The sequence below is a fragment of the Mytilus californianus genome, unplaced genomic scaffold (genome assembly GCF_021869535.1).
Source record: "Mytilus californianus isolate M0D057914Y unplaced genomic scaffold, xbMytCali1.0.p SCAF_9, whole genome shotgun sequence".
Classification (NCBI taxonomy): Eukaryota; Metazoa; Mollusca; class Bivalvia; order Mytilida; family Mytilidae; genus Mytilus; species Mytilus californianus.
The window spans coordinates 17228692-17248980 of NW_026262745.1; the positions used below are offsets into that span (position 1 = coordinate 17228692).

The following is a 20289-nucleotide window of genomic DNA, read 5'->3' on the forward strand; positions in this document are numbered from 1 at the left end:
TTCGAACTCCTGCTTATATTTAAGTTTTTCTTTTTCTAATCCCAGCAATAGATTTACTAGTAGAAATTCTGAACTTCCGCTGTTTTATACAGAATATAAATCAAAAATTGTTTTTTAATATTCAGTTATGAATAAAAGGAACTGTGGGATATATTTGTCAATTTGACAGCAACCTAAAGACACAAAAATTAAAAAAAACATCTAAAAGGCTGTAGAGGGCAGTAATTTAGATTTTAATTTGTTTGAGGTAGGAAAGAAATGCTACAATGACTGACTCTTATTCATGCTGAGTTCAAATAAGCTTTAATTTCCATACCTGAGTATGGTTATCGCATTTATACTTCATAGCTTGGATTATTCAGAAGAAATAACTTCGGTGAAAATTGTCAAATTTTGGCATGAAACAGACAACATGAAATTTATTCAACCTGTAAGTGATTCTTCATATCAGAAGTAAATTTCTTTGGAGAAATATGAAAATTGCAAACAAGGCTTAATATGGTCAATGATTGTTTGTCACAAATGTTTATAGTCAGTGTAGTTTAACTTTGCAAATAGTGCATTTGCATTATGAACATTTCCAGACAAACAGATATTTTTACATTGATACAAGAATTTTTGTAGAAACAGTATAAGCATTACCAGTCACTAAATTGCGTTATAAGAGCTAACAGCAGCTGACCTCCTAGGATGCAAGAACAAATTGAAAATGTCATGCATGACTTATTGTTAAAATGTAGTGAGGTTTAGCTCTATATGGCATTATAATTTTAATAGGATTGACCAATAGTATTGCAAACATTTATTTTGTAGATACAGTAGAAATGGATTTAGATTTGTCTGCGATAGGAAAGGAAACATCAACACTGAGTAATGATGCTGCTAGACACAGGATATCAGTTAAACGTAACTTACCTAAGCGTCGACCTTCAGGCACTAGGAAAAATAAGGACGCTAAGGTGAATTAATTAGAAATATATTAACAAATGTTTAAGTTGTAAAAATTTCTTTTGAAAACTTAAGATGGAACAATTTTGAAATATTCTACTCAAAATTGATCATATTGTGAAAAATTTCAGGTCTCAAAAAACTAAAGCATGAGTAACAACCTAACAACTAAAAATCCATTGAAGATATTAACAAAGAAATCAAGTGCTCCTGTAATGGAGGCTGTGACACATGTTCCAATACTTGCAATGTATTATATTTTACTAACCATGAATACCTCTGTAACTAAGTTAAAATTACATTTTGGTGTACAGCCAATATAACTGGGTAGTCGTTTCTGTAAAAAAAAAAATACATCAGAAACATGTAATAAGTTTTCATATTGCTTTTTAATGGTCAAAATTTAATACTACATTAGATTTACTTTTTAAAAATTTGTCATGTGAATTTCATACACAAATTACTTTCACATGAAATACTTCATTTCGAAATCACATTATATTTTCATGAACTTCATTAGAGTTGAATTGATTATGAAAACGTCAGAATTGGTAATTATACCAGTTGTTGTTAATTTTCATTGAAAAGCTGTATCACTCAGTCTTTTCAGCTAAGGATTGTGGTTTTTTTCTGTATTTAAAAAAGACAAAATTCTAAAAAGAAAGTTATTCATATAGAAAATTTAACCCAAACCATTAATCAGTAACTAGAAATTACTGTAGCAGCAAAATGATATAAGTTTGTATATAGATATGTATGATTCCCAGTAAGATAAGTGTACAAATGACATGGATTTAAGCAACTTACTATCTATGTATGGCCTTCAACAATGAGAAAAACTAGAGTCAGCTAAAAAATACATGACAAAATATGAAAATCCAAACAAAAAAACCAACATCCTGATTTATGACAAAACAATTATCAAAAAACAAATATGAAGCTACCAATGACAACCACTAATTTCCGGCTTCTGACTTGGGGTCATATAGAATGTGGTGGGGTTACATGGGCTTCTTTTTTTATTTTTCAGAGAGCCTCTGCTGCTTCACCTTTACCTCAAGTTAAAGAGGAGTCACCAACTAAATCTGATGACCAGATATCTCCTGTGACCCCTGAACCCTTGTCTCCAAAGTCTCCAGTCACGCCTATATCTCCCAAACCATTGTCACCTAAACCAGCATCTCCTAAATCTGATCTCTTTAGTAAATTTGAGGACAAGATACCAGAGAGAACTCCTCTTCCAATAGTACAGAATGTTGAAGGTATTGATTTGTGTAACACAGGCTTGAGCTTTGTTTTAAAAAATGGATTGAATAATTTGGGGGAAATTCTCAGAGTACAAATAATCTCAAATATTGAAATTTAGACAGAATAAAATTGAATACAAACATGTATGTTATTCATATAGAAAATATAAGTAACCACTGACATGGGAATAGCCAATTGTTTAAAAAGGATTGAACCCTAAGTAATACAGCACAAAAACAGGACAGTCCTGTTTCTTGTACACAGATCATTTCAGGTGATAGATACGTAAATGGATGGGGAAATACAATACCCTTCTGGCAACAGAAGGAAAGCATTAGACAACATCAACTTTAAATAATATGAATAACTGTATGTTGCACAAGCCATGCCTCTTTTGGGGAGATATATAATATTCATAGATATTTTGTTTTTAAGTTTAAACTCTTAAAAGTTTGGGGCATATAAATGTTGAAAATATGACGCACAGCCCTATGTTTTGACCATTGAATAAAAAAGTAGTGCATATCAACTTTCCGTTCTAGGATACAATTTTTTATGAAACTTCTTAGTAAAAGTGGCACAGCTTTAGCCACATAGGGAGTTCATATGGGAAATTGCATTGTCTATATTTACAGAAGTCCAACCTCTATGAAAAACTACTAAAATAGGGAACAAAGTTATAGATCATTAAATCTACCATTGACAAAAGGTTATTGGCCAAAAATATTTTTAAAAATTTATGAGAAATCTGATAATAAAATTTTAATTGAAATATTCCAAACATTTAACTGCTAGTCCAATCAAAAATTTTAGCATAAAAAAGCAATACAATATAGCTAAATATTGATTTATTTGTTTTCAGTATAACATTTTATGCCTTACGTGTATAAAATATTCAAGAACGTTTAGAAAAAAAGCATAGTTATAAAAGAAACAACTCTGGGAACTGATAAACGGATGAAACCTAATATTTCACAGAAGTTCTGTGGGAAGTATTGATTGATGAATGTTACCTTCCCTGTAAATAAATATTTACATCATTGTTAAGCTAAGTCTAACATAGAAATTTATAACCAAAAACAAAAGGAAAAATCACTTTAATATTACTGTGCATTTATTGTATCTGTGAGGTTACAAATAGATTGATTAATTCATGGGTGTTTAAAGTTTTGTTGCAAATTTGTATGCATTTTCAGGACAATAACATGTTAATGTGATATGACAATACCTTGTACTAGACTAAATGCTAAGTGAAAATTTTAACATACAATCTAAAAAGGCAACAGTCCATCAAATGAGATAACACCCAATTTTAACGCTAATTTCTGTCTCAATGCCGACCAGTCTTTGCTATTACTTGGAAATGCAGGGTACTTGGAGGGCATACATAGCAAATACCAATTTTTGGTATTGTTGGGAATCAAATGTATAGCATCTGATTTTCAGTGTCAGCAAGGTATCACAAGACCGCAAAAAATGGCTTGCTGGCCATTGAATACTTAGTTCCTCATTTATCTAGGAATCTGATATCTTATATGAATATAATGATATAAGGGTTATACATCAATGACACAGCAACCCACCGACAAAAATAACCAAAAGCATCTACAGGGCACATTGGTTTTTATACGACCGCAATAAAATTTTGGGGTTGTATATTGCTATCACGTTGTTGTCTTTTTCCGAAGACATTTGGTTTCTAGACAATAACTTTAGTTTAAGTGTATGGATCTCTATGAAATTTAACCAAAAGGTTCAATACCACAAAAGGAAGGTTGGGATTGTTTTAGGGGTGATGGTCCCAACCGTTTAGGAATTAGGGGCCAAAACAAGCATTTTTCTAGTTCAGGACAATAACTTGTGTATAAGTATTTTGATTGCTCTGAAATTGTACCACAAGGTTCAATGCCACAAGTAGAAGGTTGGGATCCATTTTGGGGGTAATTGCCCAAACCGTTCAGGAATTAGGGACCAAAAAGGGTCTAAAACAAGTATTTTTTTAGTTTTAGACAATAACTTTTGTTAAAGTGTATTGATGTCTCTTAAATTGTACCACATTTTACAAAAAGAAAATTTCTTCAAATGTTATTTTTAAGCAGTTAAGCTGCTTTATGCGAGCACCCTAGATTTGTGTTCTACCCAATAAATGCTGAAATATGTGCCATTGTTATTATCTGGCTGGCTATTATGTTATTTATAACTAATTGAACACTTTTTTCATACTTTTAATTCTGGAATACAAAAAATATGACCAGAAAAACCTTAAATGATCGTCGAACCACCCAAAAGTTTTGAAGTTGCACATAGGAAGTAGTGCTCAATAGAAATCCTTATGTAGTTTATTATCCCCTGTGCTTTTGGCCAAGATGTCAAAGAACAATTGCATGAATTATTTCATCGCCGAAAATCTCTAATTACAAGTCGTTTACAGTTGCCAAATGGCACAAAGCGCAGGAATATTGTATAACGGCTGTGACTAATATGACACGGAGTTGAAGTCTCAGTTGGCGGTAATTTTAACTTCGTCGACAAAACGTAAATCAAGGACGTGTTAAATTTGGTGATTTCTGATAATAATCATTTTGTTCAACCGCTAGCTTTATACCGAAAATCGCCAACATGTTATGTGTAAATCCGAGTAAATCGTATCTGACTGACAAAAACAACATTGAAAAACAATGGATGCCATAAACCGGAAATGAAGACAATTATAATACCGGATCTAATTCCGGGGGCGGATAAGGGTAATTCCGGGTTTGCCGATCAAATACAATAAAAATATAATAATTCCAGGCATGAGACAAAATACATCTATCATGATGAAATATAAACTCTAGAATTGAAAACCAAAGATATATTGAAAAGAAAGAAAAAGCAGGAAATATTTTATACAGAAACTCAAAATTACTTTTAGTTCACAAATTTTCATGTCAAAAACCAATAAAATGTGACAGTATTTTCCTTATCATTAATAAATATTGATATTACATGTAGATGTTTTTATTGTTTAAACATATTACTACAATTCCATGAGGTAATTTCTTCTCAATTTTGAAGGGCCTATAAAAATCTGGAAGTTTCTTACTTTATTTTCACAGAGGAACTAGCTAATATAATATATAGTGCAACTAGATATGATACACTTAAACAGTTTTGAATTTGAACTGTTTAATATGATGGTATAATTAGTAATAAATAATCAATTGTTGAGACAACACACCCACCCACAGTGATACCCTCAGCCTCCCTCAGCCTTCCTAATACAAAAAAAAAGATTATTTGAATTCATAAATTAATATACAAGACAATTACATTTATTATTAAACAAGTTAAATGACAGTGACACTGACAATGAAACAAGCTAACTTAACACCAAAAGCACATTAAAGTATCTTACTGAGTTATGAACTATTTCAAGTAAAAGCAGGACCTGGAATTTAGGTTGTGGACCTTTCAGTTTGGAGTGTCAAAGGTCCTGGACTGTCCAGTACCAAATGTTAATTTTAACCCCTGCATTCACAGTAAAGCGATTTTGACGTGTATTGCAATTCCAAGTAGAATTTACTTTTGGACATTAAACGTTTCGAATGCGTATTAAACTAATTCAAATCAGTTAATAATGTGAATCGAATTCGAATTATGTGTGAACGCAGCATTGATATATCTAAGAAATGAAGAATATTAAAAAAAGATGGACAAAATATTTGTATTAAATTTGTTGCAATTTTTGTCTTGTGAGACATATATATATATATAGGCATGCTGTTTTGGCGGAATCAACAATGTATTAGTTTGTGATTTTGTGATAAGGTCTGGTTTCTGGTAGGTCAATGACATTTTGTAAGTAGTTGTTGTCGAGCCTGCGACTTTTGTCGCAGAAAGCTCGACATAGGGATAGTGATCCGGCGGCGGCGGCGGCGGCGGCGGCGGCTACGGCGGCGGCGGCGTTAGCTAACTTCTTAAAAGCTTTATATTTTAGAAGGTGGAAGGTCTGGATGCTTCATACTTTGTATATGGATGCCTCATGTTACGAAGTTTCTGTCAGTCACATGTCCAATGTCCTTGACCTCATTTTCATGGTTCAGTGACTACTTGAAAAAAAAGTTAAGATTTTTTGTAATGTTAGATTCTCTCTTATTATAAGTAATAGGATAACTCTATTTGGTATGTGCGTACCTTGCAAGGTCCTCATGCCCGTCAGACAGTTTTCACTTGACCTCGACCTCATTTCATGGATCAGTGAACAAGGTTAAGTTTTGGTGGTCAAGTCCATATCTCAGATACTATAAGCAATAGGTCTAGTATATTCGGTGTATGGAAGGACTGTAAGGTGTACATGTCCAACTGGCAGGTGTCATCTGACCTTGACCTCATTTTCATGGTTCAGTGGTTATAGTTAAGTTTTTGTGTTTTGGTCTGTTTTTCCTATACTGTATGCCATAGGTCTACTATATTTGGTGTATGGAATGATTGTAAGGTGTACATGTCTAGCGGGCAGATGTCATCTAACCTTGACCTCATTTTCATGGTTCAGTGGTCAAAGTTAATTTTTTGAGTTTTGGTCTTTTTTTCTAATACTATATGCAATAGTTCAACTATATTTGGTATGTGCGTACCTTGCAAGGTCCTCATGCCCGTCAGACAGTTTTCACTTGACCTCGACCTCATTTCATGGATCAGTGAACAAGGTTAAGTTTTGGTGGTCAAGTCCATATCTCAGATACTATAAGCAATAGGTCTAGTATATTCGGTGTATGGAAGGACTGTAAGGTGTACATGTCCAACTGGCAGGTGTCATCTGACCTTGACCTCATTTTCATGGTTCAGTGGTTATAGTTAAGTTTTTGTGTTTTGGTCTGTTTTTCCTATACTGTATGCCATAGGTCTACTATATTTGGTGTATGGAATGATTGTAAGGTGTACATGTCTAGCGGGCAGGTGTCATCTAACCTTGACCTCATTTTCATGGTTCAGTGGTCAAAGTTAAGTTTTTGAGTTTTGGTCTTTTTTTCTAATACTATATGCAATAGTTCAACTATATTTGGTATGTGCGTACCTTGCAAGGTCCTCATGCCCGTCAGATAGTTTTCACTTGACCTCAACCTCATTTCATGGATCAGTGAACAAGGTTAAGTTTTGGTGGTCAAGTCCATATCTCAGATACTATAAGCAATAGGTCTAGTATATTCGGTGTATGGAAGGACTGTAAGGTGTACATGTCCAACTGGCAGGTGTCATCTGACCTTGACCTCATTTTCATGGTTCAGTGGTTATAGTTAAGTTTTTGTGTTTTGGTCTGTTTTTCTTATACTGTATGCAATAGGCCTACTATAGTTGGTGTATGGAATGATTGTAAGGTGTACATGTCTAGCGGGCAGGTGTCATCTGACCTTGACCTCATTTTCATGGTTCAGTGGTCAAAGTTAATTTTTTGAGTTTTGGTCTTTTTTTCTAATACTATATGCAAAAGTTCAACTATATTTGGTGTATGGAAATATTTTATGATCTATTTGTCAGTCACACAGTTTTTTTTTTACCTTGACCTCATTTTCAAGGTTCATTGCTCAGTGTTAAGTTTTTGTGTTTTGGTCTGTTTTTCTTAAACTAAAAGCAATAGATCAACTATATTTGTTGTATGGAAGAATTGTTAGCTGTACATGCCTGCCTAGCATGGTTTAGTTAACTTGGTTAATAATAAGTTTATGTGACAGTTGTAATAAAGCTTTATATTTAGGACTATCAACATAATATCAATGATAAGTAAAGAAGGCGAGACATTTCAGTGTGTGTGCACTCTTGTGTTAGCATAGGCACATCTCATTACCATAGAGAATATTTGGCCCCACCCCCTTAGTCATGGTCTATTGACTTTGAAACTTTGCATAGTTTACATGTATATGTTTGTGATTAGGTCAGTTTAGGGGGAACCACTAGTGGTAGGTCAATGATATTTGGTGTGCAGTTGTATAAACTTTTTCATTTCTAATTTCCATTGAGATTATTTGGCCCCGCCCCCTCAATCATGCTCTTTTTACTTGGAAACTTATGTTACTTTGAAATTTCATTTATTAGTTTTCGATTAGGTTAGTATTAGGGAAACCAATAGTGGTAGGTCAATGATAATTGGCATGTAGGTGTAGAAGCATTAGTACGTCTCATTTCCATAGAGGATATTTGGTCCTCACCCCTCAGTCATATGCATGATCTATTGACTTTGAAACTTTTACTTAGTTTACATGAATGAGTTTGTGATTATTATGATTATGTCAGTTTAAAATTACCAGTAATCTTAAGTCAAAGCTATTTGGTATGCGAACGTATTGGTATTCAAAAGTTTCATTTCCATGGATATTATATAACCCCACCCCCTCATTATGGTTCATTGACTTAGAAATTGAATTTGTGTTTAGGTTTGTTTAAAGGGAACGACTTATGAAAAGTCAATGGTATTTGGTTTGCAGTTGAACAAGCATTGGCACCTTTCATTTCCATAGAGATTGTTTAGCCTTGTACCTTCAGTCATGGTTCATTGACTTTGAATATCACTTACATGTTAAAGTATTACTATTTTAAGTGTAACATTTGCATTATCAAAATAACAAATAGGCAAAACATTACGTTGTGTTAATAGCTTATTATAGATTAGACATGTGTAATTATTATAAAAATAAGGAGATGTGGTATAATTGCCAATGAGACAACTATCCACCAAAATTCAAATGAAGTGGATGTAAGCAATTACAGGCAACCGTACAGCCTTCAAAAATATATGTTGCATCATTGCTAGGCCATTATAACAACATCAGCATTTCTTGTAATACTAGTATACAAGAAAATTACACCATTTCAGATAGTTTCAGGTATGATTTGATAATTGTGCATAGTGGCACCAGCTGATCCAACTAAAAGCGCTAATATGACATATTCAAACTCTAGTACATAGTGGAATTAAACCATCCACCACTGTTGGGTAATTATGTAATTGAAATTATTATTCTGAAAAGAATATTCCTCCATGCAGCCTGCAACAATTAGCAAAACCTATACTGCATAGTAAGATATAAACGACCACGAAATGACAAATGTAAAACAATAAAACTAAAGCAGCCTGATTTATGTACAAAACAATTATGAAAAATAAATATGATATACAGCAACAATCAACAATCACCAAATTACTGGGTCCTCACTATGGACAGGTACATACAGAATGTGGCGGGTTAAACATGTTAGCTGGCACAAAACTCTCCCCTAACATGGGACAGTGTATGTGCATAATCTCAGACATTGAATCTTTAAAAAATAAATTGGAAATAACTTTTGAAAGTGGTAGGATTGGATAGCAGAAACATTACGGTACAAACATTATTTGATACTTGAGAAATAGCTGAGATATATAGATTCTACCACTGCATCGAGTGTGATACGATATTTATCCACTCGAGACAGTCACATGACAGTTAAATTTTCAAATTTAAAACGCGAGGCTCGCCGAGCGTTTTAAATATTTAAAATTTAACTGTCGAGAGTGGATAAATATCGTATATCACGAGATTTGGTGGTGGAATCTGTTTCTCTAATGATTTTCAAACAATATGCAGGCAAACTTATTCCGTCTTTTCGAATGATCTGTAAAAAGATGTGTTCTTTCTATGTGACGTCATCAGACATGGTCGCCTTTTTTTCATGCCGTCACAATAGGAAATTCAGAGGAAAGCAAGTAAATTCGACGTCATAATCGGATTTTAACCAATGAAGAACTGAGATCAAACGAACCACACGTTGATTAAATTTTTTGTATACAATGGGTGCAGAAAGGGATAAATTGACGAAGAATTAGAGAAAAATATTTTCATCCATTCTTCCGCTATATTCATCTTAACTTCTGCCAAGTTTACCTTTGATTTTTTTAATTAACTGCCTATAGCGCCTTTGGTGCTTTGATTTTGAAAAGGCGGAGGGGGATGTGAAAATAACAAAAAATGTCCACAAGATTTAAGAAATTGAAAAGAAAATTTCTTCAAATATTATTTTTTTTGGAAAAGGGGAGGGGGGGTGGGGGTTAAAAAAAAAATCTGAAAAGGCAACAGTCCACCAAATGAGATAACACCCAATTTAAACGCTAACTTCTGTCTCAATGCTGACCAGTCTTTGCTATTTTTTGGGGGGGTCAATTTTTTGTCCTCAAGATTTAAGAAATTGTCAATTTCAAAGACAGATTTACTAAGTACTGTGCAACAGCACAGTGTATTGCACAACAGCTTGGTGAAGCAGTTTATTAAGATATGATTTTATTTGAGCAACACAGTCTTCAGAAGGACTCCTTTTAGATTGGACTTGCTGAAAATAATTATTAAAAAGGGCATTTGATACAAAATGAAGTTATTCTAATATATTTCAGATATGCCTCCTAAAACACTTGAGCAAAAAAAGGCAGATGAACACAAAACTGTGATATCAATTGCACATGAAAGTGAAACAGGTCGTCATATAAGTTTTGGATCAGGAACTAAACTGAATGATAAACCTGATGATAAACCTCCTATAAAGTCCATGAGTCTAGACAGAAAGATGAATTATAACATGTCAGACTATTCAAAGCCAACAGATGATATACGTCATATTGCCAAATTATCACGGCAAAGACCAAAGAGTTTACATGACTCCATGTTACCATCAAATACTTCTGAGGCTGATTCAGAATTGTCTAAAACTTTTAATAAATTGAAGAAAAATTCTGTAAAAGAGGCAGAAAGTGCTATTCCAACTGACTCAAAGCAAGATACAGGATTTGTGATAGTTGGTAGTTTTAAAAATAAAGACAGAGACAAAGATATTCCATTTGGCGCTAGACGTCCCCAACCTAAAACTCAGTCTACCCCTTTCAATGAAGGACTTACTACCAAGCCTGAAGTATCTGCAACAACTACACAAGGTAAATCATCTTCGGCAAAATCTGATCTAGTCAACAAGCCAGCCATGTCCCCGACAAAACAGAACATAACATATGTTTTGAAAAAGGAACCTCTTAAATCTCAGTCCTCCTTGTCAGGGGATAAAAAAGACAGCTCTCCTTCAAAGCCAAATGTTGCCATGGAAACTAAATCAGAAAGGACTGATTCTCATAAAGATTCTTTGAAACAAACATTAAGTGATGGCAAAAAGGAAGTGGAAAAAGAAATCATAATTGATTCTAAAGGTGCTGAAAATACCAAAGATCCTAAATCAAACTATGAAAATGTCATTTTAAATTTTGAACCAGGATCCAAAAACAAAACTAGTGACACCAAAGAATCAGAAAAATTTAAGGACAAGGTTGTGATTATTAGTGCTGATGATAATAACAAAGATAACTCTTCTTTGAAGGGTCGTAATTCAAATTATGATAACATCATTATTACAACGAATGATGCTGCAGCTAACAAACTTGCATCACCTAGGGAAGAATACAGATTGAAAAGGGCGTCAAGAAGCCGTACACTTCCTGAGCAGCCAGTTACAGCTGATATATTGTCTGGTAAGGCTACGACCAGAAAAGATTCACTTACGCAAAGTTTCAGAATAAAGGAGGAAAGCATAAAGTCAAACACTATTTTAGAAACATCTGAAACTAAACCTGAAGATTCTAAGAAGCTCATGTCAGCTAGTATGAATGCATCTTACTCTACAGATTCTACTCAACCGTTATGGAAGCAAAATTTAAAGAAACGACAAGAAGATTCAAAGGAAAAAGAAACTGAATTAGCTAAGGATAAGGACAAAACACCAAAGCCAACTTTTACTGGAGGTAGACTCGGTTCATTTTCGGATTCTGTGAAGGAAAAATCAACACCAAAATCAGTGTTTTCAAGTGGATCATCAGCAGAACCTTCCAAAGATAAAGCAGTGCCAAAAGCTTCTGAATCTTCAGGTTTTAAGACAAGTTTTAAAGGAAGTAGCTCAGGGTCATCTGAGCCCCATAAAGACACAAAAGTGAACAAACCTTCTTTCTCAGGCGTCGGTTCTATGAACAAAGACCACAAGGACACAAAAAATAATGATAAAAAGACAGAAACAAAAAGTGATGAAAAATCTCAGATTTCTGCCTCATCATTTTCTAAATCTTTTGGAGGTTCAACAAAATCATCAGCTACTGGTCGTAATGTAAGTCTTGATACACCTAAAGGATGGAAATCTAGTTCTTCAAAAGTTAAAATAGAAATTATAGAAAAGACAGAACCAAGTGAAGAGAGCAGTAAACCTCCCACTGGTCGTACAACTACAGCAAAGAAAACAGAGGAGGTTAGTCATACAAGTTATTTAGAAAATAAACTTTGATAAACTTAGAATTTCTATAAAACTGCATGGATACCATGTCAGTGCAACTAAAAATATTTATTTTGTAAAGTAGTGGCTAACCAATCAATTGTATCTGTATTGTATAGGGAGCTTTTGGAGTAATATTTGAACAGCTATCTTTAGGTGAATTCACTTTAGATTTACCCGAGTTCTACCTGAGATATTTTGGTTTCGGCATCATTCTTTAACTCACCTCTCAATAAAATTTATAAAATGACCATTTGCAAGGAATATGGTTTACACTTGTATATAATTGTGAAAAAAAAATGTTCGGAATGATATATGTTCACATTAATAATTACATAATTTACAATTCCTTCAAACATAATTTTTCAAACCTGAACAACAAAAGAATAGCAAATTCTACTCTGATCCTTAAGATATATTAGTACATTACCTATAACTTAACTACTGACAATGATACAAATAAAAACAGGTTTAGAAACATTTCTAAATGTCTTTGAATAGTAGTATTTTATTACTGAGAGCTTTAAGATGAATGAAGAGGTAAGAGCAATAAACTGCATTGAAATATTCTGTAAAAATATAATAAAAAAACTTCTATTTAAAGCATCTTATTCATCAGAACGTTTTCAAATTTTTAAATTAATGTGTTTTTAGTGTTTATTTTCATTATTTCTGAGAGTTTTTAATGCAATCTCCATCCAAGTTACAAAATGTAAATTTTTATTTTCAGAAACCTGTGAAGACAGTACCAGAAAAATGTGTTGACAGAAAATCCAAGGTGTTAGATATGGTGAAGAATTTCCAGAATAACCTTCAAGTCAGCTAGTCATATTTACAGCAAGAGTTCTGTGCCTTGGTGGTTTACATTCTTGTGTAATCATTTCATAAGTAAAATGGATCTCCCTTAAAAAACAAAATAGCAATTTACTGGTAGTCCCAAACATGACATCATACAACAGTATTTCTGATTGGTTTACTGTTTGTTATCTATAAAAAAAGAAATCTTTATAAGAGGGTTATTATGATGGGATACCTTATATGACTCTTCATGATAATTAAAAGACATTTATTATGGATACAGACTCTTTCACAATTATTTTTTTTGCTAATAGTAGCAGTTCAAGATAGTTGGACAGGAACTTTGAAAAATTTTGGTCAATATAACATTTACAATACAGTGGACTCATAATTAGATGTCAGGTACCAATTTTCATGGGTTGAAGCAAACCACGAATTCAAATGTTCAACAGAGCGTAAATTTTCTACTACACTACATGCCATTGTATTGAAACTTTTGCAAAACCACGAAATCAAGTATCCATGAAAATACAATTTTTCTGCTATCCAAGAAAATTGGTAGCCAAGAAACTAAACGAATCCACAGTAGCACGAAAAACTTCCTGACCAATCTCTTTTTTTGTTCATACACACTATATTTATGCACTCTTATTTGGTTGTAATTTTTTTTTAAAGCATCTAGTAAAGGTATGGTATTCCGTTTCCCTCAAAAGTGATGTAGAGTAAGCTTATTTGGGAGATTGTTTTTGTTTCAAATGTACAATTTTTAATGAATATCAACAAAAAAGACTATATCCGGTATTGGTAACACTTAGTTCACACCCTATTACCGGTTATCAATACAGCAGATACAATAGGATATGTGTTCCTGATTGTCATTAAAAAACATTTTGCTATCATGTACAGCAGATTTTTGACTGCTTTTACAGCTGCCATTACAATACAATGGATATTGCAATTGTGTATAGCATATTTTGATCTGTGTTGCTGATTGCATCTGCAGTTCTGATAGCCGAAAAATAGGGTGTGATTTTGATCCAATTGCAGGTATTATTTTATTTAATATGTACATAATTTCCCTTCTGATATAGAAATAGTCTAGTTTATTGCTTGCTGTTAATTGAAAAATTTTATTTCTATTGAGTTGCTAATATTACATGCACATTTTACTATAATAATAGTCTGATATTTGTGTATAGAAGGCAGTAAAGTGAAATTTTCAAACTCAGAGACAAACTTTTTTTCATTTCTCTTCATTCGAATTCACAGGGGGTCAAAATAGAAACAAAAAGTTATATTCAAAATAACATATGGTTGTTTACTTAATCTGTATACTGGTTTTGTCTCTTGGAAGAAAAGTGATTTCTTGCATTTAAAATATATATTGTTTACCTCACCTGGGGTTTAATTAGTTTTTCAAATGATTTGTGGTGTATTGTATTTTGGAATGCATACAAAAGGGACATTAAAGTATGTAAGAAGTGTAGTATACCAAACTTTGTCTGTTACTGTACAGATCTAGTCAGAGTTACCTCCCATTTCTCAGTCAATTATTTGGAAGATATTTAATGTTAGTAAAAAACATAACCTGGATTATTTTAATTGGGCATTTTGCAACTATTGGCATTGACTTAGATCGATGTGTACAGTCACATAAGTATAACAATTTATGCAGCATATGGTATACTACATCTATATAAGTTTGTTTCATTTATTTTTTGAATTTGTTACAATTTTATGAAGTGCAATTATGATAAATATTATATTATAAGTTTATGTTTATTATGTTACCTGTCTGTATTGGATATCATAGAAAGTAGTAATATTTATTTGAGTAACTTTGTAAATAATCTATCGATGGACAATAGAATTGTTTAAAATATAAATTATTATGAACTTTGAAATTGTTGTTATACAAGCAAACCTTACTATTTACAAGAAATAAAATGGTATAATGTTTTCTAAACAAAATGTGCTGAACATTTAGTTGATTATTTGGACTAAAACTAAGAAAGGACAAGTTATTATTTTTTTTTCATTAGAGCAGGATATGTTATCTTTTGTTATAAGTAAAACTAATTAGTCTTTCTAGTGAATGTCTTTTGTAAAATTATGACTTTTTTGTAAAATCCTTAAATTTTTATAATTACTCTCAACATTAAAAGCTTTTTTATGATTCAGTCAAAAGCCATTGAGATCAGTGAACAAAATACATCATCAAAGTTTTCAAACCTGCAAACAAACAATCTTTTTGTCATCTGTTTACCTTGTCAAAAAGTTGTGTTAAATATAATCTGATGCTGGTCACCTTGAAAACTATTATCAAACAAAGAACAAATTGCGTGCACTATTTGTAACATCTAAACATGACAAAGTCAATTCATTCATTAGTGTATAAAACATCTTTAAATTATGTGAAATATCAATTGTGCCAAGGCAGAACCAAACATTTTCATGGCAAAACATTCCATTTCCATATAGTTTTATTAAAAAATGAATAAAGTGCATTATAAAAAACAATTGTGTATTCATATATTGTACCAGTTTTATTGGCTTTAAGCTTAACTTTATTTTCATAAAGTGTAGAAATTTTCTACTTTCAAATTTTGTCTTACATAATTGCAATTTAAACATTTTCTTTTTTTATTTGATTTTTCTTAGAGTTTCTGTGATATGTAAATTTTTTGTGATTTAATCTTTGTGGCAATCATATTTTGTAAATACTGCTTTTTGTGAAATCTGTGATTAAATATTCTCTCTTTTACTGTCATTTCAAGTTGATTGCATGTATTAATAGGTATGTGGTGTATTTTACGCAAAAATATTTGAGCTTTGTGGATATTTTTTTTATTTGAGAACGATTCTGTGTATCACAGTGCTGCAAGAGCTTAAAGATAAAAAGATTAACAGTGTGATATTTTAGTAGGCCACAAGCCAGTTAATATTGCCAAGTAATAATGTCTTTAGAAGATCTCACTTGTCCTGCAGATCTTGTAAAGAATGGGAAAATGTTTCACTTTTGTCGGCATGTGATATCACTATCAACTTATAACATCCATTATATGAATTCCAGATTTAAATATATAGTTGGAATTCCTCTTAAAGAAATATAAATATCCTATATGTATATATAAATATGTTACATAGTCCTGTAAATTATATCATTATTTCATATCAAGTTGTACATATTAAAAGTTGACAGATATTCTTTTCTCTTGCTTCTATCCATTTTTAAAATCTTTTTTGTTTGTCTGTATGTTAACTGGTTTAATTTGTTGACCAGATATTGAATGGTTGTTATTCTTTGTGATACACTGCCAGGTGATTGTGATGATATTACATACCTATATATATAATACAACCTGTGGAGATTGTATATTTAACCAAAAATCAAATATTCTAAGATATGAGGGTCTGGATGGGGGGGGGGGGGGTCTTCATTTCTGTATTCTTTAATTATTTAGGCCATTTTTCTCTATTCTTTATATTTGAGCACCTCGTTATTCTTTATATTTTTTGCCCATTATGCTCTATTCATTAAACCCCCATCCACAAACTCAGATATGGAGTGGTTCAGAGAAATTTTAGACATGTCTTATCACTTAATACAGTTTCCTCAGTAATTTCAGAAATGACAGCTTCTCACTCCCTTTAACTTCTATTTTTTTTTTACTTACCATGTAAAGAATCTAACCAAAGTACTCTTTAAATTATGACAAAGTCAATTCATTCATTTAAATTATTTTTATATCCTTCGTTTTCCCTCAATTTTAAGTCATAGATTCCAATGTATATTATTATACTGTTCATTTATATAGAGATAAGTGAAATGACCGCACAATTTTGACTACTTCAAACTGAAAATTGTAGCAGAAGTTTACTTTTGCTTCTCTAATTGGTTGTAAATATAATATTGAAAACCTTTACTATTCTGTAATCTACCTAAAAAATCTACCTAAAAATTCCTTGCAGTTTGCATATCACTTGAATCAGATTGTGAACATGGTCTATCTTTACTGGTTGTATTTCATTTTATCAAGCTGTGTACTTGGTCAATTTTCACTGGTTGAATTTCATTTTCATCAGATTTTGTACATGGTCAATCTTGACTGGTTGTAATTCATTTTTATCTTAGAGTACATGGTCAATTTTCACTGGTTGTATATGATTTGTATCAGGTTGTGTACATGGTCAAGCTATACTGGTTGTATATCTCCACAGGTTGTATATATCATTTGTATAAAGACTGTGTACATGGTCTATCATCACAGGTTTTAGATCATTTGTATAAAGGCTGTGTACATGGTCTATCATCACAGGTTTTAGATCATTTGTATAAAGGCTGTGTACATGGTCTATCATCACAGGTTTTAGATCATTTGTATAAAGGCTGTGTACATGGTCTATCATCACAGGTTTTAGATCATTTGTATAAAGGCTGTGTACATGGTCTATCATCACAGGTTTTAGATCATTTGTATAAAGGCTGTGTACATGATATAACATTGTACAATGATACATGTATATTTATATATATATACTGAAGATTAAAAAGTCATTATTCATACTTCCTTGTCTATGTTTGATTTATAAAATATATGGTTTAAATGTGTCAAGTCATGTTGTCTTAAACTTTCTTTTGACATAAGGTTGAAAATTTACAACCATAGTTATTAGTATAGCTTGTGAAAAATATATAAAACAAATAGAATGATACAAAAACCAATAACTGTAAATTCAGAAATTATTGAGTGCATTTAATACTGTGATTTTTGAAGAAAGGACGAACATGTGTGATTAATTATTGCGATTTCAGGCAAATCTGTTTACAGTAATATGTATCAGATATCAGAATGCAAGTTATTATTGCGATATTCACCCAGTCGCATTATTTGCATTAATAAAAACTTTGCAATAATTTCTGAATTTACAGTATGTTAAAATGGAATAAAAAATAAAAAAACAGAGGTCAACACATGAATTAGACAAATCAAAATCCGCAATAGATGTACAAAATGAATATTGTTTTTGTCTCGCCTTGACAGAGTCAAAAAGGGAGACATAGGTATGCTGTTTCCAGCAGCGTCAGCTGCGTCAACAATGTATTAGTTGGTGATCAGGTCAGTTTATAGGGAACCACTAGTAATAGGTTGATGATATTTGGTATGCAGTTGTATTAGCATTGGCACATCTCATTTCCATGGATATTATTTTGGCCTGCCCTCCCAGCCATGGTCTATTGACTTTAAAACTTTTGCTTAGTTTACATTTATTAGTTTGTGATAAGGGTCAGTTTATGGGGAACCACTAGTGGTAGGTCAATGATATTTGGTATGCAGTTGTATTAGCATTGGCACATCTCATTTCCATGGAGATTGTTTGACCCTGTACCTTCAGTCGTGGTTCATTGACAAAAAGGCGAGACATATCTCTGTGTTAACAGTCTATTTATTTCTAGCTGAAATTCAATCTTTGTTGAAGTTTCTCTATTCACAGAAATTGATTGAGAGTTACCGTATACTGAAGTTTTCATTACTAACAAGTATTTTTACTGTGAAAGTTGGCGTCAGAAAAAAGGTCCTATTTTGAAGGTCCATATTAATTAATCTCATGTTTAAATGCGAGGATTTGTTAATTCAAGAATATGAAATTACAGGGGAAACCATCCTGACAATTAGCAAACTGATTTAAAATTACTAATTCTTGAATAATGATATAATAATAGTATGATCCCACAAAACTTGATATTTAGATACTTTTAACCAGGATGTTAAGGGCAAAGAACAAATTGCATATATACCTTTAAATAGCTTGTATTTTCCACTATTTTTGTGCGACCCTTACATATAAATGTGGTAACAAAATTTAGATATACTCAAATATTTTGTTTTTGGACATTTTTATCTGTTGGGCAGAAATACCTAACTTTTTTGTTTCAAAAGATAAAAAGCATTTTATGGAAAACATATTTGGTATCTCTTCTTTTCATAAGTATGCTCTAAATTTGTGTAAGAATTCTATAAAATAATTCATATCAAAAAAATTTTCATGATTTAAAAAAAAAAAGGCATTTTTTCCTATTTACTTATCCCATTTTGAAAAATTTATTGATGATGTTTTCATACAAAATTGGTATAAATGATCATCCTACATAATTTACCCAATAGTGATTTTAAAAAATCAGGGGTCCATGTTCTCGCTTTCAAGATAATGTTCAAAATCAGTGGGAAAATGCATCTTTTCCCAATATGTCACATTGTGATGTAGCGAAAAAGAACATATGTTTTACATTTGTGATGTTATTACTTCCCCTGTAGCTGTATTGTATGCCCATGCTTATCTGTGTAATGTTGTATTACAAAAATGTATTAGGTCCCCACTGATTCATCTGCGGAGGACCTATAGGAATTAGCTTGTTTATCTCAAATTGTTTCCGATCTTTAACTTTCAAACCCCTTGGAGTTGAGGAACAACTTGACATGATTATTCACCACTTCTAGAATGTGTGTCCTGTTTCAAACCCCTTGCAGTTAAAGCCCATGTAAAAATGATATGCTAATGTGACATTACCAATGGTTTCAAGCATGTTTTATTTGGTGTGTGTATGAAAAAAGTATGACTAACAGACCAATATGTTAAGTGCTCTGAGCATCCATGTATCCCAATTTCAATTGTCCTTGGTATTAATGATTTTAATAGTATATCTTACTATAAAATCCTGGTTCGTATGCATGAAATATTTACTTCTAAGTGTAAGGCAAAACTGTAAATAACAGTTTCATACTGTACAACAAGGACCTAAATCCATTTTGTTGGTTCATGTAACTAATATTTTAAACATTTTTTAACAATACCGTAGATGCATTTGCAACTGAATCTCTCATTCTGTGCGAGTCTCAATGCAATGTTTTCTTAGTTCAGTGATTAAAGTTAAGTTTTTGTGTTTTGGTATGTTTTTGTCTCGCCTTGACGGAGTCAAAAAGCGAGACA

General features: G+C 32.2%; 1 protein-coding gene across 3 annotated transcripts in view; it reads left to right on the forward strand.

Moving 5' to 3' along the window:
• The window catches only part of LOC127714773 (muscle M-line assembly protein unc-89-like), a 59205-nt gene extending 41339 nt beyond the window's left edge, over positions 1-17866 (forward strand). For all 3 annotated transcript variants that reach the window (XM_052220811.1, XM_052220813.1, XM_052220812.1), the window contains 4 exons: positions 814-959; positions 1979-2210; positions 10598-12477; positions 13232-17866. In XM_052220811.1, coding sequence (XP_052076771.1) covers positions 814-959; positions 1979-2210; positions 10598-12477; positions 13232-13327 — 2354 coding nt within the window. In that variant the 3' untranslated portion in view covers positions 13328-17866. The remainder of the gene's footprint in view (positions 1-813; positions 960-1978; positions 2211-10597; positions 12478-13231) is intronic.
• Positions 17867-20289: the final 2423 nt, after the last annotated feature.